Source organism: Tyto alba, unplaced genomic scaffold, assembly GCF_018691265.1.
Source record: "Tyto alba isolate M040663 unplaced genomic scaffold, T.alba_DEE_v4.0 Super-Scaffold_10, whole genome shotgun sequence".
NCBI classification, from domain to species: Eukaryota; Metazoa; Chordata; class Aves; order Strigiformes; family Tytonidae; genus Tyto; species Tyto alba.
The window spans coordinates 26995050-27018631 of NW_024881262.1; the positions used below are offsets into that span (position 1 = coordinate 26995050).

Genomic DNA, 23582 nt, shown 5'->3' on the forward strand with positions numbered 1-23582 from the left:
TGAAGACATTTCTCTATTTTTAGCGGGACACATGATTAGTACTATTACCTAATAACAGAATAAGTACAAAGAAGTAGTTTAAGCCATGCCAATTTGAGTTAAACTCATCGTTTAAAGCAAGAATGTGATTAAAACTGTTTTGATGGTCCTGTGGCCACTACTAAGAGGAAAATTCAAATACAGCTCTGACCAAAGCTGAAAGACTAGTACAATACAGCTGTCAACTCAGTATCTCAAAATAAGCAACTTCTCTGCAGATTCACAAAATTCTTAGAATAGGCTTTTTATTATGACTTTGCATACAAGGTAGTTTTATCAGGTAAGTTAGTGGTCTACTACAGCAAAAATTCAAATAAGTGGTAATATTTCATATGAGGGAAGTAAGATGAATTTTCAAAGCCTTCCCCAGAACATCTTCCAAAAAGCTCAAGACGTGAATGAACTTCTGCACTTCGAGATCTATGCTTCCTTTTAAGCTAAAGCACGCAGGCTTTTACTTGCAAACACTCCACTCCTGAATATCATGCTGCATCTGATCATCATGAGGTACAATTGTAGCTGGCCTCGTGTCATCTGAACTATCTAACAAAGCAGCAGTGTCAAACGAACAATCATGACCAAACATTGGGGAAAATAAAATTACATTCTTCAAAATTTGCCCCTTAGCCCTGCTCTAAATAGAAAACATCTGGTAATAAATCTAGCCTTGGGCTCACTGTTGAATTTTAGTACAAGCTAACAGTTGTTTGAGGGCAACATAATACACAGCTGTGGAGAGGGTTAGGAACAGAGGTAATGGTTGCTTGCAATCATTATACTACTGAAAGTCATTTGGGATGTTGAAGAGGATGATAGACTCATTGTAAGAGCAAGTGCAACTTTTTTTAATTGCAGAAAAGAAGCTGTCCACCTCAGCCCCAAAAATGTCCCGTATTGCCTTTGCTTCCCTATGAAGATGTAACAGTAGAAGAGCCACAATCCTCCCTTGGTTTCCCAGATGCCTTCTGTAGCCAAGACACACAAAATCAAGATCCCACAACAGGTATGACTGGCTAGCAGGATCTTTTCCAAGTAGAAGGAGGGTAAAAAAAAAGGGGGGGGGCAGGCTGGTGGAGGGAGGGCAGGAAATATAGTGATATAGATTGATCAGTCTGTGTGTTTCAGCCATATTACGCAAATAGCAAGCTCCACTTTGTACTTCTCCTGCAACTCTAACAAAGCAATGTTGGAAAATAAGTGAGCCAGGCTGACTTTGTCAGGCCAGGGAAGGAGAGAGTGCCACCAAACAGATGTTTGAAATTTAGGAAGACAAGACATCCTATGGTTAACTACAAGATGCACAGGACAACATAAAATTTTGAGATCTTCCAAAGATGCCTCCTGGCATTTCAAGAAAGAGGGCAATAACTGGAATGGTTTAGTGTCAGCATCACTCCACAGCCTTAGATACATCACCTAATGTAACTTCTCTCCCCTCAGTATCACAGCCACAGAGAAATAGTACTAGTTTAAAAAAAAACATCCTGATTTTACCAGGCACATACACACCTGGAGCACAACACGGAGAAGCACACACTTGAAAAACCTTGTTGCCCTAAATATGTTAGGGTATTAAAGACATGAAAGAGGCACATAATTTTATGCTTATCATTTTGTGACGAAGAGCCCCATGTATGCCAAAACAGTGTTTAATGACCAAAACCACGTAAACTTTACCTCTTTTCGTCCCAGACTTTATGCCACCTCCCATCCCCCTGCTTTCCCCATGCCCCGAGGCCCCCGCTGCCCCTTCCCTGTAACCACTGCTGCATTCCTCTCCCCCTCTCCTCTCACCTGGACTGTGAGGGCGCCACCTCTCACCATCCCTCCGTGACCCAGCCAGGCGCCAGCCTCCATCATCATCCTCCCCATTTTGCTCCTCCCTGAAGATGCGCCAGTTCTCGCTCTCAGAGCGTATAAACTCATGCTTTCTCCCCGTTGTTGCTGTCCCACCTTCCTCAAAGTTTGGTCTCACTGCAAAGAAAACACATGTTAGTGAACACGCGTCCTGTCTTTAGGAACCTAGAAACAAAAGGGTTGAAATCTTACTCCTTTGGAGGCAAAAATGCACCACTATTAAGTGGTGATAGGAACCTAGGAGAGGAACGGAAGCTCACAGAAGTAAACACATGACAGAGACAAATTTAGGAAATCCCTCCACATCGCTACATACCTTGGGATGGAAAAGACTGAGGAAAAAAAAAAAAAAAAAAACCACAAACAGAAGAAAGCAAAGGATACAAGAAATTATGACATGGATGGGAAAGGCAGAGGGGGAAAAGATGACAGTTTAAGAGACCTAGGGAAGCACAAAAGGAAAGAAGCCAAACTGTACCAGGAGAAAGAATAAACTGCTGTATCATGAAGAGTCTCATGCTAAAGGAAAATGGGAATACAGTGAACTGTAAACATTACACACATTTTATATAAACCAAAAATATTTGTTACTTCTGTTTAATCCAATGATGTACACTCTTCTTGCAATGTTTTAGGAAAGACTGAAAATATGAAGTAGGATTAGGATTAAACAAGAAAAACATAGTAGTGTTAACATTATACTGTGAATCCATCTTCTGGAGAGCCAACGTCAGCATATCAAGAGTTAGAAGCAATTATGCTTAAGCACAAGTCTACCAGAAGTTTAGAAGATAAGATAGTCTTTTAGTTCCTAATATACGTTATATTTAAAACATATAAAATCTTCAAGTACATAATGAAGAGGAACACTGTCACAAAAGGAAGATGTAAATTATTTTTATAAAAACAATCCACATTATCCATCAGTAACACAGGTTAGACATATAGGCTGCTTTCACTGTTGACTCATCCTGACAAGAATACACCACCACCGATGGAATAAACGGTAGTACTAGCTTCAGGACTTCTGGATTTTGTATTTCTTTATGTTTGGCTGTGTAGCACCAAAATTCTCGCAGGAAGCACGGTGATACCACTTCTACTATTAACCAGTGTTAACCTGAAATTGTGCGGTTATCTATACATACATATAAAAAAAAAGTACTAGAGAAAGTTACACTTAATTTTCCTTCTTAGAGTCCTGAAATCCAAAAATAAGATGATATTTGGTGAAGACTGCACAGCATGCCTGCTTGCTTTGACAAGAAAAACAAAAGAAAGCATGACTATGCACTAAGATTCCTGGGGTGGAAAGGGACATTTTAAAGAATTTAGTTTAGGAAGGATAGGAAATTGCACTCCCCTTTCTTCACATCATGCAGTTTTTTCAGTCTGTGAAAAGAATGAGGAACCAGAGTACCTGAAATTCTATGACACACACCAATCGTCCATTTAGAACTCAGAAATTCTTCCTATATAGAGATACTGCACTCTGGAGACAGGAAACACACACTGGCTTCAGACTCTGCATGTTTCTTGGAAAAAAAAATAACATCCCTTCTGCACTATCTCAAAACACTGCAGGAAAAAAACCCAACATTTTTCTTTCTCCAGTTCAAAATTTTCCACAGTATACTGTTTTAGGAATGGACTATAGTGAGGGTGCGCAGGTGGAATCCAATCTAGAGTACACAATCCAAGATGTTTCCAGTTTCCCATTAAATCCTTTCACCACTATCACAGGAACAAGTTTCTACAAGAATTTTCAAGATGGCAGGACACTTGATTTATCAAGTAGACAGGAGAGTCAGGAAACACCCCAAGGTTTAAGATGCAAGATTTCTTCCACCCTAGTGACTACCTGAGTGACTATAAGTGACTACTTGAGGCCCTCAAAGGTAACTGAAACACCTTCCTCTTAGGTTGTTTCTATATAAATAGCTAAAGCACACTGGTTAATTTAAAGGACATCGCGAGTATCAACAGGCATCTCAGCTATGAAGCCTAATATAACCCAAATACACATTTACTGCATTGAAGGGGACATCCAACTAAAGACCACTTCTGTACTTTCTGGGCTTTGAGAACAAAAACTTTAAAACAGTGTATTTTGTTAAGTCTCTGGTGATATTGGCTCCAAATAAAACAAAATTGCTGGAGACACTCAACTTCCTTCATTTGGTAGGTGCAATGTTGGCAAATTTACTTATCTGGAATGGATTGCTTCCAAGAACTGAACTATCAGAGTCAGGTTTTATATTCTGAACTTGCAGAAAATGGAATCCCCATTTGAAACACACATCTCTACAGGGGTGACAAAACAACAAATGCTATTTGCCAAGATCGGACACAAATGGGATCCTATCCCTCGTCTGATTTTAAATTCTACAACATTAGAAATCTAAGAAACAAGAAAATAATAGATTATATGGGGTTGGTATTATATTAATCTGAGGATGGTATCACCTGTGATTCGGAAACATTTCTAAACACAGCAGCACTCCAGCGTGTCTCATCAGATGACTGCTCTGATGCCGCACTTCAGTGGAATTAAGAGAGAAAATGCAGTCTATCGTGACATACTTAAGTTTTCTGGTAGGAAATAGGACACCATAGCAAGTGATATTCAAAGACAGCAAGGTATGTGTCAAAACAGATCTGACATTAGATGATCTTGAACATTAGACAGACCAAGAAATTTGTTCTTTACAAACTGGTCACAGGTCAAGGATCAGAAAAATTAAGCTACTCAAGTGACAGAAAGACTATGACAAAATTGTATACAGGAATACTCCTAGAGCTTACATCTGAATTTATAACTTGCAAAGTCCCAGCATATTGTCTTTGCAAACTGTTCCTAGACTTGAGAACACTAATTTCAGCTGAAATGACTTAGGTCAGAAAGTCAGTATTTGGCAATGTTTTGAGGATGAAAAAAACCTAAAATACAATCTATGGTTTTGCCTTGGACTAATTGACTGGACTTCCTGAAGAGAAGAAGCAGTAAAAGGGCACCTCTGTTCAAGTCTGTCACAAAGCCAGCAATGGTGTTTACAGAAAACTTCAGATAGAGCCTAGTGGTATCCAGCCAAAAAAGCCTACAGCTGTGCAACACTGAGCTGAAGGGAAACCAACTGCGAAGAACAAGACTGGGATTCTGGGACATAGCCCCGTGGCAACACGTTTGTGAAGAGGACTTACTAACAGAATGGCAAATAACTTCTGTTCTCCGTGCTGTCAGTCCATGTTTCCTATGACATGCTTGCTGTTTGGAGAGAATAAACAGGAAAGCAATGACTGACGGCAATACTGTTTCCTCTAAAGAGGGGAAAAACTAGAGTCTACTAAGTGCTTTGACTTGCTTTCTTCTTTCTGCTGCGTGCTACACGCTGCCTCAAAAGAGAGGATGAAAACCTGCGCAGCTTGTGTTTTTAAAGGAATTCAAATGACTTTGCCTAGATGTGTAATTTTGTAGCTCATTTTACAGAACAATAAAACAAACGGTCTTAAGGTAATGTTTCTAAAGAACTACCTTCTCATTGGGCCACGGTATGATCCGCTAGGGACACTATAGGAATACACACATCATAAAGTGACTCACTTATACCCAAGTCAGTGACAGAGATCAGAAGTTCTGACACCAATTTCTAACTTCACTCTTTCTCTCTCTCCAGAAAAATCTCTACGTCTATAGTAGTTCTCAATAACATACTAAAGTATCACTTTGTATTTTTTCACTAACTTGACAATTATCCACTGTGATGAGTATGGGTGAACCGGTAAATTCAAAGGCATTAACAACAGAGTTTAATTCCATAACACACACCTGGAAATCACATACAGTAGCTGTTTCATCTGTTGTGCAATAGTGTTAGATTTTCAATCCATTCAGTTGAATCAGATTAGAAAACCTGTGACTGGACACCACACGGGTATTAATAAATATGGTTTGTAAGAAAATACTGTTTGAAAAAAAAAGAATCCTATTTATGAATAAAAGAGGCTGTCTGTAGTGGAAGTTCAACTTTGCTGCAGTGTAGAGGGAAGGGTGAAGGGCAAGTCACATTGTCATAGGCATAGTGTGACCTTCAGAACGAGGGCAAATAGTGTAGCACAAGGGGACTCCCACCACTGTGGCAAGCCTGTAGGACAATTTTTGGTGTTGTGCCTGAACATGTATTAAAATGTTCCATACTAATGAAGCAAAGAATTAATGTTTTGCAATTTAGGGTTGGGGGGGAAGGTTAAAAAAAAAAAAAAAAAAAAAAGAGGGAGGATTTTGTTTCCTAAGCAGGAAAGTCTACATTAATAATTTTCCCAGCAGGCCTTCAGTAGTTTTACTGCAAACAACCACAGCCTTTGTTTCTCAGATCCTCTTACATCTGACATTCGATCAAAGCCCTCACATCAGCAGCTCACTAAGGGAAAAAAAAAAAAAGTGTGAAATACTACTGCATTACAAAGCTGTCCTCAGAGTTCTGTTTAATAGTGCAGCACGCTGACCACTCTGCACAGTCATTCAGCTAAAACACCTACCCTAAATAACTCTTCTCATCTCATAAGTGAGAGAGAAAACAGCTTAAGTGAAAGTGGTTTCATTTCCTGCATGGAATTAGTAACCCACCTAAATCTGCATTGTTTCATTCCTAGGTTTTAGCAGAATCCTGTGATTAATTCCATGTTTTCACAAAGGAGCAATGTGGAGATGGAAGAGAAGTGGCCAGATATACACCTTCTGACCAGCATTAAGCTACAGTTCAGCAACACCCTCCAGAGCCCACAGGCTGTACCATCAGCTGCAGCCCACCTTTCCGTTAACACCAACACTCTAGAGCTTGGGACCTAATGAGAAGAGGAAGAAGTGGCACTAGACAAGTACTCACAAGGCACAAGGGTTTCTCTTTTCACCTAAGCAAACAGTAGTTGACAGTGGTTAGGGAGAGACTATCCGAGAACAGTGTGTTTTTCAGCAGCAATACAAGAACTTTTTCCATTCAGCTTTTCCAGAGGAATTTTGGCCTCTTCTACTTTTGCGTAAAACTTTAAGATTATACAAACCTAAAAAAATGGTCTTGATTAAGGAGGTGAGGGGGAAGGCACCCCTTCTCCAACTAAGTGTTTGAGGATTTCTCCTTGGCTGCTAAGGGTTTGTGTTGGGTACAGAAACGCTCCTAACAAACCAGCATTCTTTTCCACATGATCAGAGCTAACCGGCCCCCCTACAGGCAAAATGACCAATCAAATCAGCTTCAGATGAAAACCAACCCCTCCTTAGCATTATAAACACAGGAATGAGACATACAAACCCATTTTTTAGATTTAAAAAAAAAAAAACAAAAAACACCAAACAAACAGAAAAACACCATCTCTACCAACCACTTGTGGGAAGTTTCTTGCCAGTGCTGGAACCAATACACAAGACCAGCCTGGTCCCTCTCCTGGAGCCCAGGTTTTCCCCTTCTCCTGCACACAAATACTTCAAAGACTGGTAAGTACACAAATTATTTTTTTTTCTTTTTCTTATTGTACAATTAGAAATTTTGTCATTCTTTAATCAAAGAAATCAAAGTTGTATTCAGGGCACAGAGTTTTATTTCTAAAGCTTGCTAATTTAAGTATTAGCTTAAACAAAACGTTTTCTGATTTTCCCCCTCTCAAAAAGAAGGCAATGCTCTCTTAGATGACCATAATCCTAATGGCATACAGAGCAAAACCAGAGCCATCATGCAGTATTTTTTCAGAAAATTTTCAAGCAAAACAGTGCTGGAAAGACTCTGCAACTCTGCAAACAGGAAGCACTTGCAAGCCTCTAGCTGAGGTAGCCAGGTGTTACCTGGCCAAATGTTATGAGAAGGTCATCTTCACCTTCTTGCTGCATCCATTTTAACTCAGCACTTAACTTCAGCTCCATCACATATTAAAGAAACAAGCCTCACCTCTTTAAGACTCTCTTACCACCTCTAATTAGATCTCATACCTTCAATCATTTGCAATCAATACATTCTCTGTACTTATGGACACACTGTGAGCTAGCACTGCTGCCCAGGAAACCATGCACAGGTATCGAGTATGAACTTCAAGGTCCTAGCAATCTCAGTAATTCTAGACAAGCCACTGGGAAGTTTGCATCACACAGGGCAGAACTGCCCTTCAAAAACAGCAAGTCTCACCAAAAAATGGATGGCAGCAAACTTCTATTACTACAGTCTTACAGTCAAATAAAAATCCTTCCTCTTAACTGTAAATTTACTCATCCATTAACAATACTTAATTTTGCATTTCTCTATAAAGTTTGAATATATACTAGCATATTTTAAAGCCTTAAACAACATTTAACCAAAGTCTTCATAAAGTTTTTCTGCTTCTCTAAAGGTAGCTGGACTAGTTGGTCCACTCAGATGTTACTTCATAACCAAGAATTAGGGTTCATATGGATCCTCACAGTGTTTTCAGCATGCTATACTACGTGAAAATACCTATACACAAAATAGACCATTACAGATGTCCCCAAAAATCAAATACATAAAAGCAGCCTTGCTTTATGTACTATAATATAAAAAGATATATTCTTCCATTTTACCAAAACGGGGGGGGGGGGGAAGATTGGTTTTGTTTGTTTAGGGTTTTTTTTTGTTGTTTTTGTTTGTTTGTTTGTTTTTAAGTGCATTCTATAGTAAACTGTCACAGAAAGTCAAAAGTATGAGCTCTCTCATCTTGTACTTTGTGGCACTTGCTTTGACAAGTAGAACTTAGGCTCAACAAATTAAAGTTCCCATTTTTACAAGACTGACTTTTATATGTAACAAGTCCTGAAAACTGTTACCTTGATTCTGCAGACTACTCAGAGAAATCAGTTTTGCTCAAACTACTCCCATTCATCTCAATGAGGCATTAGCTACAGATCTAAAATGTCAAAAATGTTTGTCCTTTAACTATCCTATTAACAACTGTAGCATAAGGCTTCAACCAAAGCAGTTGTTCTAACTGAATTACTTCCTACATTTCTAAGATTGTCCCCTAAATTATATGTTCCAGTCATGTCATCAATACTGAAAAAACACTTAATTTCCTAATATTAACATCAGAGCACCTCAAGGGCTGCCATTCAATTTAAAAATAACAATACTGATATTTCAATAGCATGAAAGTACTTTTTAAAAAAATTATAAATTTAGTTTGCTCTTGTTGTAAAGTGCAGAGGCAGCAACACATCTGAATGACTGCAGCTTAGAGTACAGAGATAATGTTCAAATCGGAAACTAGTACAAGATTACGTGGACCCAGGTCAAGTAAAGAGGGAATGTACACATTCCCAGAGGGGCATGCCAGCACCACCTGGGTTCTAATAAATCTTCAAATTATGCTACAGTTGTAAGCAGTTTTTGCAGTTACTCCCAGCAAACAGCAGGTCCTCTCGACTACATTGCTGTCATAATGAAGCAGTGCACTATAAACTGCCTCAAATCCCTTCCAAGGTCAATTAGAACAGATTTTGTTAAGAACAGAAGTTGGGCAGGTAGGCAGCACTGCAGAAGTCTCCCCTGAACACAGCTCCACATAAAGGCATTCAGGCTTTTAAAAAGGTTGCAGGTGCATGAGTGTACTGAGCTGAAAACAGTCTGGAAGTGTCACTTCAAATGCCTTTGACTGAGAAGGCAAACAAAAAGAAAATTAAGACACTGCTACAAATGAGTCCCCCTGCAATCCTACCAGAGTCCTAACAGCCGAGATTCTGCTGTCAAGAGAAAAGTGAGGAGGAAAGCAACATGGTGGCATAAAGAAGCAACATAACAAAGAGCTGTTACAACACAAGGAAGATCTCAATCAAAAAGGCAAAGTCTGGGAGATCAGTATGCTGGATCACGAACTTCAGAAATGCAAGCAATATCCTAGAGCTGCAAGGCAAGGTTTTATTATACAGAAATCACTAGCAAGCCAGGTCAGTTTAGAACCTGTCCGACTGCTAGGAAAAGGGAAACTACGACCTTGATTTTAAAAGCTAGTATTCACCCTGCCTTGACTTGTCTTACAAGAGTATATAGAAGAAAGAAGCCAGAATGAGGGACAATGGTGGTAAAGAGGCTTCAAAAAAAAAAAAAGCTAAGAACTTACATACACACTGGAGTTAGTGATAATCATTTAATTTTCATTAGACTGGAAACAGGAAGGATTAGACACACTGAATGCATGATAAAAGACTGGTCAACATGCCAAAAGAGGTTAGAAAAGTAGTATCTGATAGTTCCTGCCTTTCCAGTCAAGGGCTATCAGCTGGGAAACGGAGGGAGAAGGAACATCCCAAAGCTACAACAGTTTCACAAGTCAGGAACCAGGTAAAGCAAAACCAGACAAACAGCATAACAAAGGTTAAGAGATTACATTAGACAAATCTGGATTAGAAACACAGTATGTGTTTAGCAGTGGAGACAAGTATTCTCCAACAAACAATGCAGAATTTTTCTTTTCAAGTCAAAGTTTAATGTCTTTCCTAAAACATACGCTGTTTGAAACTGGGACACCAAGGACCATACCGGGCAGGGGATTGAATGAGATGGTTCAGAATGGTACATTACAACTTCATTAATTTATCACTAACAAGGAAAGAAAGTATTTGTATTTTTTACTATGATGGGCAAGGAAAGAAGTAGACAAAAGGCAGTAATTCTTTTTAAGTTCAAAGTCACATCTATTCTCAAATTGACTGCTTTTAAGAATACAGAGGGCTGATCCTCCATCCCGAGTAAACTATTTCTCACTGGGTAGTTGTTCTTTCGCCTCTTATTCTAAACCAACTGCCTTGCTCTCAGAGTCTATTTGCAATTTCTTACCCATTTTTCCCACCCAAAGAAGCTGAGACTTGTGGCTCTTAAAGCCATCAATAGCTTTTGCCAAAAAAATAGGTTTCGAACTCAAGCTTACACTTTCAGTGCTATCACTGCCAACAAATTAGTTACCTAATATTTCAAACAGTCCTTGACAAGAAAAAGATCAGAGACCTATATCAAATGAGACCAGAGCAGTAACCTGGTTAACCTCAGCAGGCTGGGAGTCTCAAGGAGCAGACAGGACTGTCGTGAAATGGGCTGCTGGGGGCTACTGGCTGTTATCTTTCTCAAGTACCTTTGCAACCTGTCAGTAAAAGATCCTCCCCCATAGAAAAGATCCCAAACAACCTGACAGTGAACACTGACTAAAATTTTTCAGAGCTTTAAGTCAACATTAAGTGATTAATCACCACCCTAGAAAACTCCTTAATCAACTGAATTGAGACCCTGCAATGCTGATAGCATTTTGCTCTGAGTAGAGTCTGTGGCACTCAAGCACACTACCTTGGCATTGATGGGTGGAAGATGTAGAGTGTAGCCAAGAAAAATGTAACACATTAAGAACGATTTTCCTTTTTCTCTTAATGTAACACTGTAGAAAAGGCTTCTGTCATGAATCAGTCAGTATCAAATTCATTCTCACAACATACATTTGTTTTGTAAACCCAATTTGGAGGCTACGAAGCAGATGCTGCCCTCAGAGAACCATGAGCATTTAGACAAACGTGCTAGTTTTGTGGGGTTTTTTGTTTTTTTTTTTTTTTTTTAGTTTTTTTTTTAGTTTTTTTTTTTTTTTTTTTCAAGCATGCATGATGTTTACACCCAGAGACATTTTGTTCTGTAAAGTGTTCTCTTGTATTCCAACAAGGGAGTACTTCTTGTGAGTACTGCTTAGACTCAGATGATAAAACCAAGGCCTTGTCCACAGCCCATTTTGAGCATGGTCCCCATCATCCTTCCCATTCAGAGATGCCCGTTTTCCAGCTCCTTCAATGCATCCAGAAGGGCTCTTCTAAATCCTAGCATAAGGACTCTGCTCTACAGACAAGTCACTAATCATCTGGTTCCTGAAGCATTTAAAATAGCATTCAGGTTATTATAAATTCCGTAACAGTTCAGCAAGACTGAAAACTGCCATTTGGAGAGCTATATAGCAGACCAAAGAACAAACTCAGATGAGGATGTGGGGTCGTGCTATAAACCAAAGGGACTATGATCAGAATCCCCCAAGAGAAGTAGACTGGTACTATTGACCAGGAGAATCTCAGTAAACCTACTGTATTCTTTGTCACAGGGAGCCGTTTCAAAATATTCCTAAGAGATGTGAATTGGGAAATAAAAATGATGGGAAAAACAACAAATTCCACTGAGGCCATCATCTAACTCTACCTCCTTTGACTACAGCACGGATAGAAGAAATAGCTGGATGGTTTTAAGAACCTACAGAAGGAAAGAAAAATAAAAATTTAGCTAAATATTCACTGTGATGTCAATTCTCATACTTCAGTATTCATTAAGCACAAGCAAAAGCTAAAGAGAATTTTCTGCAATTACTAAAACTTGGTATCAAGTAAACAGTCATGAAAACTGCTGCCTTGCAGGATCAAAGATGACAAGAAAGATTTTTTTACTTTTCATAAATTCATTCTGAAGTTCAGGATCCTTATATCTAATGTGTTTCAAGGTAAAACTAAGACAGCACGGGGGGGGGGTAGGCAGGGGGAATCCAATTCCTCTAGCCTGATTGTACACACATATGACACACTGAAACTGTCATAATTCAGAGAAAGGTCAAAAGTGACGAGAAAGCAGCAAAATTGACTAAATGCACCATGTATGCGTACGATTTGCAGAACTTACATTTATTTTTAAAATCCTCTGTTGTTCTACAAATAAGCTTCCCCACGACCTTCTTTAAGTAGGTTGTGCATGTTACAAAGTCTCTATTTTCCATGAACCCGTATTTAAGTTTTATCTGTTCCAGGTGAACTTTGAACATCCAGTATTTATAAAATTTATGGATTTGAGTACCCAGTGTCTTTTCAGAAGACACTCAGCATCTCTGACAAGTTTGGCAAGTTTTGAGGTTTAAAAGTAAACAAAGGAACCTAACATGTCAAATACCTACAAATATCCACTTTGCTTCCCACATTTACAATTCTTCCTTCACCCCCTAATCCCCATACACTTGCTGCCCTATTTTCTTATTTGGTCACTAATAAAAAATACATTGCTTAGGCAGACTAGACTTCAAATTATGTCACAGTATATTTTCAGTACCGGTCTCCTCCTGCTCTCTTTTTACCCACTCCTTACATAAACAGCATCAGACTCCTTGAATACTCTAATTCCACTTAACTGGACATGGTAGATGCAGATAGTAATTTCCTGAGCTACAAAAGTGCGAAAAGGGCTACTAGGTAAACTACAGCATTTCCCTAAAATGCATAAACATGTTAAAAGAAATAATACAATAAATGTTTCCATAGTACTACTGTTAATAGTATTCGTAACAGTATCAGTAAACTATTGTACTCTGCTAAAAAGTTAGAGAAACTGATATAATCAGACAAAATCCAGTTTCTTTTCAGACACAGTATGCCTAATCTCATCCCACTCACCCCTAAAGAATTACAGCACGCAACTCAAATGTAAATTTAGGAAGGTAAAGTATGAAAGTTATATTTAAACAACTAAGCAGGGGAAATTTCAGAAGTAGTCCAATTTTTAAACCTAATCTTTTTTAGCAAAGTATTACCACAAACAGTGGTAAATTCCTCTCCAGGCTCCTGACTTAATCTTCTCTGGATTGCAATGTATAAGCCCTCCTTTGTTGGCTGCAGTATTTCAACCCCTGCTGATGTGTCAAAAACTGTGAACATTAGGCAAAATACAAAATATGCTACACTGTATCACATTTTTTCCTTTTCTCTCTTTTCTAGAAGATGACAACAGATATGACAGAGTGCAATAACACCAAATCCAGTGCTCCCCTCCTGACCCAAAGATACCCGAGGATGGTGACCAAGGATGGACACAGCACGCTCCAGATGGATGGTGCCCAAGGAAAAGGTCTGGCATACCTCCGAGACGCATGGGGAATATTAATGGACATGCGCTGGAGATGGATGATGCTTGTCTTTTCTGCTTCTTTTGTCATTCACTGGCTAGTCTTTGCAGTGCTTTGGTATTTGCTGGCTGAGATGAATGGGGACCTGGAGCTGGACCATGATGCTCCACCTGACAACCATACTATATGTGTCAAGTACATCACCAGTTTTACAGCTGCTTTCTCCTTCTCACTGGAGACTCAACTCACAATTGGCTACGGCACTATGTTCCCAAGCGGGGACTGTCCCAGTGCAATTGCACTGCTTGCAATACAGATGGTCCTGGGACTCATGCTGGAAGCCTTCATCACAGGTAATCCTTCATATTTATTCTTTAAATAGAATAGGTGTAATAATTAAAGAAATAGAGCTCGAAATAAGCAGTGATCACAGTGATATCTGAAAGAACAATTAAGTCAGTCACTACAAGGATGATGTGATTTCAGCTATGAAGCAGTAAAACACCTTTCATTAACAGGACAAATTAGGTGATAACACGATTTGGACTTGAGAGTTGCACTATTCACTGGACAATACTTGTAGCAGATCCCCACTTACCACTCTCAATCACTTATTTCTTATGTCATTATCTCTCCAAGTTTTTTCCATGGAATTGCTATATTTAAAGTCAATTTGGTTTGATTTTAAAGGTTTACTTTTGTCCAGACGAAGTATTTTTGTTGACTCAGTGTTTAGGTATTCCTCAGTACCCAACGCAATGAAAATTTTTACAGTATCACAGCTATTTCAAGGTATTTTCAGTTCGTTAAAATAATTTTCAGGTTTAAAGTATGCCAAAAGACTAAAAATACACAGGTTAGTTTACTGTGTATTAAGAAAGAGCTTCTCCAGTGGCAGCACACCAAGATCAGGTCCTATCACCAATTACAGTAAACTGGGGCAAGCTAACAGCTCTCCTTCCTACAGCTACAGCTCACTCTCCAAATATTAATACGAACATAGTTTAGGAAAAGAAGCCTTTTAGGAAAGCTGTACTTTTTAAACAAAAATGGGTTAGTGTGATGCCAGCCTAGCAGTTTTCAAACATGCAGGCTAAGGCTAGAAAGACCATGTCCACGCAAGCCCGCTTTTGTTCCTTGGGACTGTTTTGGAGAGCTCAGAGGCTGCAGGGAACCAACCCAGGCACGGTGCTCGTACTCAGTTTGCTCTTTCCTGTAATGTAGGTGCTTTCGTGGCAAAGATCGCCCGACCAAAGAACCGGGCATTCTCCATCCGCTTCACCCGCTCTGCCGTGGTGACACACACCGAGGGGAAGCCGTACCTGAAGTTCCAGGTGGCCAACACACGCTCCAGCCCACTGACTAGCGTCCAGATTTCTGCTATACTCTACCAAGAACAAGAGAATGGGCTGCTGCACCAAACTAGCGTGGACTTCCACCTAGACAGCGTTACTCCCAATGAGTGTCCTTTTTTCATCTTTCCACTGACCTATTACCACCTAATCACTCCATCCAGCCCTCTGGCTGCTCTCCTCCAGAGAGAAGCTGCTCAGCATTTTGAGCTGGTCGTCTTTCTATCAGCTGTGCAGGAGGGCACAGGAGAAACATGTCAAAGGAGAACATCCTACCTCCCCTCAGAGATCATGCCGTACCATCGCTTCGCCGCCGTGCTAGCCCGCAACGCCAAAGGTGAGTATCAGATCAAGATGGAGAATTTTGACAAGACTATTCCTGAGCTCCCAGCTGCGGCTGACTCAAAGAGTCCAAAAAGGACTGACAAGGAGATCCGCATCAACGGACAGCACGCTGACAGCTTCCAGCTCTCCGAGACTGGCCTCTCAGAATAGAGAGAGCAACAGACTCTGAACTTTGTGCTTTTTTAATTATTATGTTAAACTTTCAGGTTCCATCCCTAACCTTCCTTCCTTGCCTGCCCTGCCATCTTCTAGTGACCTTGTAATCCCATCCTTTTGATTACAACATGATACACAGAGTAAAAAGAACCGGTGTGCCCATATAAACTGAGAGGCTGGATTAACCACCCAGGACAGTCAGGTACAAGAACCACAGTACTAATTCTTGGAAATTAAAAGAGCTACCTGCTGAACTCACCAGACTATGATTAAAGCCGCACTGACCCTGAAATGAGAGACCTTCAACACTCCCAAAACTGACCTAAATCATAATTAACCAGCTCGTGACAAAACGGACAATACAAAAGAAAAATCTCGGTCAAAACCAATATGGGGCATCCAGTAAATATATTACTTCTGGGATAAGCAACTCTGTTCTTGCAAGATCTAACTTTTCTGTTCTCTTCGCTCTTTGGGGATACAGAGTTACATCAGTTGTCAGACAGCTAAATCCACTGTTAGAAAGTACTGCCAATCTCTCATGGCAGTGAAAAGCACTCCTACTGTGCTTAATGAACAGAATTGTAAATACTAACTGTAGTTCATTCTGCCAAATAAGAGAACATCTCCTTTCCAGACAGGTCTATGAAGACACTATCAAAAAATCTTGATGTATATGAAAAATACTGCAGTGGAAAATTTTTCATATTTGGAAACACTGAATAAATTCTTTAGCAATGGAAAACAGATATTCTAAATTACTTTTTTTTAAAAGAGCCATACATTCCACATGTTCTCACCTTTGCGCTGCTTGCCTCAAGTAGATCTGACCCAGAAGGATGCACTATATAAATGAACTGCATCCATTTATATTTTATGCTTTTTAACATCAATATTTGCCTGTATACACAGCACAAAAATATTTAGAGACACCTGAATCAATTTTAAAATAAAAAATTAAAACAAACCATACCTGAGACTTCTGTATTTAAGTGCCTCATAAACCTACTGCAATTAAGACACTGTATTGAAGCTCCTAAATAATTTAAGAAGCTAAAGGATAAACAGAATGATGGATGATTATTTCCAAGCTCTCAACAAAAGCAGTGCCTATTGCCTGTTCATACTTGAACACTCAAGTATCAAAATAAAAGTTATCTTTCAAAGGTAAAAGACCTTTCCCAGAAACCAAGATGGCATAAATATTAACTTTCATTGATAACAGCATAATACACTAACAAATATGCTTCCTTTTAACCTCACTGAAGTGGTCAGCAGCAGAAAAAATGGTCCTAAGCTACCTGATTAGATACTGTTGAACTAAATTATTCTCAAGCCCCAAAACACTTAGCTGAAGTGTCTTCACAACCCTAAAGAGGTTTGCAAAAATCTACTTTGGTTTAGGGTCTGGGGAAATGGGAAGCAGCCCCATAGAAGCATTTCACACAGGGAAGGGGAACAAGGCAGAAGGCCCGTGTCTTCATCCCAATTCAGTTCTCATTCCAAAATTGTTCAGGTATTGCCTCCTCACATTCCAAGCCTCAGACAGATTTAGTTTTATCACAGATACTCTCACAGTATTTTTTTTTTTTTTAAGTATTTTTATGTAGAAGCAGTCATTAATATTGTGGAGCTTGGAGAGCATCACACTATCAAGTTACACTGCCTTCATCCCTACTTTTCCTAGCTGTTGACCCACTTACAGTCTAAAGATCCCTCTTCCACCCTTATATCAGTACCGATAATTTTTAAGTACTTCTTGCAAGTGTTATTTCCATATTCTCTATCAATTAAAGACATTGAGAAGAGTCCTACTTATGAAGATCCAGTGCAAGAGCAGCAGAATAGATTCCTGTGTCAAGTCTGAAATAACCTTTTAAGAAAAGAGTAGTATTCTGTGTGAGGCATTGTCTTCCTATATATCACATACTCCAGTCTCAGACAAACCAATTGTTCTAAAATTCAGATGCATAATCCCAACAAAAGGTACTATAATCTCACCATTTAGAGCCAAAGCTATTTCTAATTTCCATTAATGTCTAATCAAAGCGTGGATGTTTTGTTTGGTTTCTAAATGACTTGATGCTTTAAAAGTCATTCTGTTTTTAAAATCATTTTCTATTTATAGATGTGGTTTAAAGGGGGTACAACAGCACGTACAAAGAAAAAAAAATGTTTAGTATACACAAAATGCAATCTTCAAATACTACATTTTGGAATGTAAAACTGAAGAATACTACATAAGCAAATTAGACAGACACACCATGTAGTTACTTCACAACAGCTGCAGAACAAGGGGTAGACAAAACAGCCCTACTGCTTTTACAGAGAACTGGTGAACCATGGATGTCTGCTAAAGCACTGGAAATATGCCATGGTCCAGACTGGAATACAAGCCGAGAAAAATTGCTGAGGGGCTCTGATGCAAAACTGCACACTACGCTTTGACTAACATTGCCAGAGCAAGCTGGTGATGAACCTTCCTTGGATAAAGCTCTTGCTAGCGAGGTAGGGAAGAAAAACTCTGCCTGGCTTGTAAGGCAAACTGCGATTCTAAGAAATTTAACATCCTCCTTATAGTCACTTGAACACTCTTTCTATATTCTAGTCTTCTTAACCTAACCAGAAAATACACATTAAACAGAACTCAGTCAGGTTCCACAACTGACTTACTAAATGTCTGGTTTAATTTACATTACAATTATTTACTAGCAGTGTGTAATTGCTGGTAACTAATCAAGTGCCCTCAGCTACTACGCTGGTATTAGTCAAGAGGCTGCACAGAAAATTAAGCGGCTTTTGTGCAGTTCTAAAAGACAGCCATGATCAAGAAAACAACTTGCTTATTTTCTTTGCTAATGGCCTCACCCTTCCAGAAGCAATCTGGGTTCTCAATGAAGTCTGTCAGAACTGTGACAATCTGCAACAGAAACTCGCATCTTCAATTTGCATACTGAAACTAGGAACAGATATTGTTTATGTTGAGAATCAGTCAAATGTGAACTTGCAAACTGTTGCAAGCACCAAAAAAGCAATCATTAATTTTTAAGAACAGGATATTGATCCTATTTGAGAAGTAATTTTTTTTTTTTTGAAGGTCTATTACATTCTAATCTCGTGATTTTTAATTGAGGGGTTCTTGTACTGTCATCTATTATGAATATCCAGAAGAGTTTAATATTGGATCTCTTATTAATTCTGTAACATGATCACCCAGAACAAAGAACATGAAAAAGCTGGCAACTCAGTAAATTATGGAATTTGAGGCTAATCCAAGGCCCTATGAAAGAGCAATGAAAAACTGAAGCACGATAACACTGGAGAATAAAATCCTAAATTAAGGAGTTTAACCAGGGTAACAGAAACCAATATGCGCACCTGCTAAAGCATGTTAGCCTGAATTATAAACTGCGTGTCAAGTCACTCCTTGATCTTTCTGCTTCCACTGCTTTGTGTGGTATACTAGTGCTTGGTATTAATGTGGGACTCCTGGCACATCTCTACCCCTATCTCACACTCAAAATATTTTGTCATTGGAAAGCCTTTACATAACAGTAACTATTTGTTCATTAATCAAGACTTGAATCAAAACAGACCAACACTTTCTCTTAACATTTTTGTGCTCTCCACCTTATTTCTCTTTGAAGGTAAAGAGGAGAAAAATGGTCCTCCCACTTACTGGGACAAGAATCTCTAGCACAGCAATATGCAACTATAAATTACTATTGTTAAAACAATTTAATATTAAAGCTTCAGAAAGATTGCAAGTTTTTTGACTCTATCATACTGTGCTACACAGCTTTTAGCCGAGTAAGATCAAACCAGTAGAGAAATAGAACAAGAAACTTATGAGGAGCAATCAAATATTACAGAAAGCTTCATGATTTGAGAATAAGCACATCATCCCTCACAACGAACCAGGACTTGCAACATAGCGCAGGGGGACATCACCTTCTCTGGGAAACGGTTCACAGAAAGTTTATGCCAAAGTCCCAATCACCAGCAGTCGTTACAAAGACAACATGCTCTATCCTAGCTAAAGCATTAACCCCCACGTTCAGGTAGAAGTCAGCTTCACTAAGGACATCTTGTATACTGTGAATTCTTCTCAATTTCAGAGGGATACATCTCAAACTGAGATGCATTATTTTTGTCATGGTCTTAATCAGAAATGTGGTACATTCTATAGTCTGAATCTGGAAGTGTTATAATCACAAGAATGGAAAGGGGCTAAATAAATAAAATGGAATCAACTGTGGCAGATACTACTTTTACATCCATTTGTCTTTTGTAAAAAATGCAGTCCTGAAATCTCAGTAGTACTTTTCCTTTTTTATTTTCCATTTTCATTTTTTTCCAAAGGGTCTCTGAATATAAGGACCCACTGAAAGTCCAAAGTTTCACTATTGGCATTTAAAGATGGAAAATCTCAAACCAATCTCAAGTTATTTTTAGAAGTAACCTCTTTTTAAGGAAAACAATGAGGAAAACAAGCAACATCTTAGTTTTGTGTTAACTTTCAACTGAAAAAGTAGAAAAATAAAAACACAGTTTAAATGGAGAGAGGATTGGGAGCGCTTTAAAAACAAACGTGGTAATTTAAGACTCATAAAGCATGTGCCACCATGGTAATCTGGAAAAATATGAAAATAGCAACTTATGGTACTCTCACAAAAAAATATGGACAGCTAAGCCAGGATTAAAATACATTCCTGTCAACTTTTAATTGCAACTGAATCCGTTTGGTTTTGTTTGTCTTGAAATTCAACCTGCAATTGTCTTTTCAGACCTATGTTTTATTAATGTGTTCACTAAAGAGGATATTTAGCCAAGACCAAAAGATCCTCTGGGTCCTAAAAAGACAACTCATTGTCAGCAAGCTTTTACTAGTACAAAACCTCTCACTAAGCAGAGCTGTGGTACATGCATGTAGAAACATGTCACGGAGAGTGAGGTCATGTCAGAAAGCAATCAATGCATGATCCCACAAAGCAGAAAATCGCTGCAGCTACAACCAGTTGATAGAGAATGCCCTGAATGTTCTTACCACTCTCAGAATACAGATCTTACTTAAATCAATATGTTCCACCTCCAAGATGATAGCCCACTCCAAGCTCAGCTGAACCTTCAAACAGATGTACTGGGTGACAATTAAGGATCCAGTATTCTGCCTGAACATGGCCAGTGTGAAGCATTTAAGAAACAGAATAGGAGAGGAATGGCAGGGAGGGGGACCAGTTGATAACCTGCATGAAGAGAAGATTTGTATGATGACTTAAACTAATTTGGCAGACAGTAAATCCATCAGCATGGGAACCTCAGAACATTGCTCCTTGGATCTACCTCACATTCAAAAAAATTAATAGGTCCAGACGTCCTAAGTACCAAAATAGCACACACCAGGACTGTTTAAAAGCCGCACTGAAAAAGCATATTGCCACAGCACACCTGTTAATCAGTACAGACTCTGTTCAGAAGTTCAGGAATTTAGTTCCAGCTGTAGACATCACAATTTAATAAACAGGAACTACGTACTGCTAATTTTTCTTATCTAAAACATTTAAATGTCTAACAGTGAAAACAACACAAAATACAAAAAAAAAGAAACACAACACTTTGGGAACACATTTAGGTATCCTAGCACAGTATCATGAATGTTGTATCAACAATATACTTCGAGCAGTAAGAAAGGTTTGTGTACATATAGGTCCCTTCCCCAAAACACACCCTGCTCCTCCCTCCCACCTTCTGCCCATACAGTAACAAAACCATACCTGGATCTTTTCGCCCTGGTTTTTCAAAGCGTCTGTCTCCCCTAGAAAGGCAGAACAGAAGTTTCAAATAAGGTTTTGGAACTATTCCACTCATTTTAGGTGTGGCGCTTTTTTTCTCCTCTTTTACATGGTGAGGGGCTTTTTTTAAAATCAGAGCTTGATGGACAGTATCTTTAAAGGCCCAAGCAACAACTGAAATTTTTAGGAACAGATACACGCACAGCCTTTGGCAACTAGGTATGTTTTGAAACGTGACCCTAAGAACTGTCAATAAAGTTGAGGCTACATTTGAAGTGAATCCTTTAGCAATCCATGTTTTCACCCATCATTTCCACTGCAACTGTCATAATTCATATTCTCTTAAAGTAGTTCCTTCTTCCCAGGAACTCGGCAGAAAAATTATTTGCAAAAACACTCTTTCGTTTACTCCTGAGTTTCTAGAAACATTACTGTGTTGACTCCATCTTAGAAATTCAGACACTTCACTCACAGACACACCTAATCACCTTTCCTAAAGTGGTTTTATGAAGTCAAAAGGCATGAATGGAAGCTGAGTAGATGTATGTAAAAAACTTTAAGGGCTAGAATTCTGTTACCTTTCCTCCCAACTCTGTGATCTGTGCATTTCCCTGCCCCCTCCTCGCCCAAATCCACCCTCCACTTCATCAAAACTTCTTTGGTAGAAACCGCTTTCTCCTCGGCCTCTGCCTGAAAAGACAAAAAACACAAGTGTTTGTACAAATAATAATGTAAGTTGAAAGTGTCAGGTAGGTTTCCCTTTCCTGGTGTCCCTGTGACCTAATCCTGCAGTCTTAAACCCCAGTGAAATTATCTGGAGCAAAGGGAAAAAGAAACAAAGACTGAAGAAAGAGCCTTATGTAAAAAATTCTCATCAAGAAGCACAAGATCAGACAGACCAGGCAAACAATTCTGAAATAAATACTATGCAGAAAAACACAAAAAAATGATACTTACCCAACAGAAATTACCAAACAAGGATGCACAGTTCACACAATATCCACAGAGTACGTGCGCTTTACACTCATAAAAAAAAAAAAAAAAACACCACATTGCTTTTAACAGCAGAATCCAGTATAATGGTACCGCACTGCAGATGTACTCATAATTACTGATGTCAAGGTTAATAAAGGAGAAGGAAGCTTTACCACTGTTAAGTTCTAGTGATTCCCAGAAGAAATCTCCCCCAGGAGCAGTGGGGAGAAAAGAAGGATCACAGGATGGGTATAGGCAGGACAGGAGGAAGAACCCCAATAGCTGTTAGAATAAGAATTACCCTCCTTTTTCAAGAAATGATTTTCCATAGGTGACTACCAAGTATCAAGTCTCAAGCCAAAAAGTTACAGATGTATCCTCAAGTAAAGCATCTTGAAGCACATCTTCAGTGTTTGGGTAGGCGTGAGGTGTTTGGTTAAAGAAAAACAACAGAAAAACAACACCCACACACATCCCCAGACCTTCAAGATAGCTTCCAGCACTGGTTAGATTAATGGCTGGGGTGAAGCTTCCAGATCTACAGAAGATAAACGCTGCTTCACAAAGTGCTACAGGAGAAGAAATGGGAGGTTTTTAACAGCTAACTTACCATTTCAAGGATCTCATGGAAAGAAGATGAACAAGTGAAACATCAATCAGCTGGTTGTCAGGACAATGCCTTCCCTACATACATATGCAGTCTCTATAGTCAAGTCCAAGAACCTAAAAGCACCCGATAAAGGGAATTCTTGGCTGTGAAACTATCACAAACCTCCATCCTTTCATATTTCTCTCTTCCTGACTTCAAGAAAACAAATACCTCAAAGGACAAGGTGCAAACCTGGCCAGGGATCCAGAGGAATAAGACAGAATGACCAAATGAAACAGGAAATAAACACTGAGAACAGATTCCAGTCTCTGTAGTCTTCTGAAGAAAGTAATTATAACAAGCCTTTGTATCTAAAATCCCTGGATACATCAAGGAATTGTACCGTATTTCAGTGTTTTATGAAAAGAGGCTGTCAAAAAATGGAAATAATCAAGACAGCTGCAACTACTTCTCTACCATTCTATACCAATCTCTTGCAAAAAAAGTTCCTTTCCAGGCAGAGAAAAAGAAAAGTGATCCCCGGATAATCCAGTCATGCTCCTCAAATACACACTGACTTTT

At 39.0% G+C, this 23582-nt stretch overlaps 2 protein-coding genes across 12 annotated transcripts in view; one reads left to right on the forward strand and one right to left on the reverse strand.

Moving 5' to 3' along the window:
* The window catches only part of GIGYF2 (GRB10 interacting GYF protein 2), a 79212-nt gene that overhangs the window by 27383 nt on the left and 28247 nt on the right, over positions 1–23582 (reverse strand). For all 10 annotated transcript variants that reach the window (XM_032990603.2, XM_042799952.1, XM_042799982.1 and 7 more), the window contains 3 exons: positions 22015–22126; positions 21419–21459; positions 1834–2013 (listed from right to left, as the gene is read on the reverse strand). In XM_032990603.2, the coding sequence (XP_032846494.1) occupies positions 1834–2013; positions 21419–21459; positions 22015–22126 (333 nt within the window). The remainder of the gene's footprint in view (positions 1–1833; positions 2014–21418; positions 21460–22014; positions 22127–23582) is intronic.
* KCNJ13 (potassium inwardly rectifying channel subfamily J member 13) lies at positions 9311–16641 on the forward strand. 2 transcript variants are annotated; one of them, XM_032990612.2, is made up of 3 exons: positions 9311–13793; positions 13902–14144; positions 15016–16641. In XM_032990612.2, the coding sequence occupies exons 1-3, from the start codon at positions 13667–13669 to the stop codon at positions 15636–15638; spliced, it is 993 nt and encodes a 330-aa protein (XP_032846503.1). In that variant the 5' UTR covers positions 9311–13666; the 3' UTR covers positions 15639–16641. The 2 variants fall into 2 exon arrangements, with proteins under 2 accessions (XP_032846503.1, XP_009961193.2); XM_009962891.3 differs by having other exon boundaries at positions 9311–14144.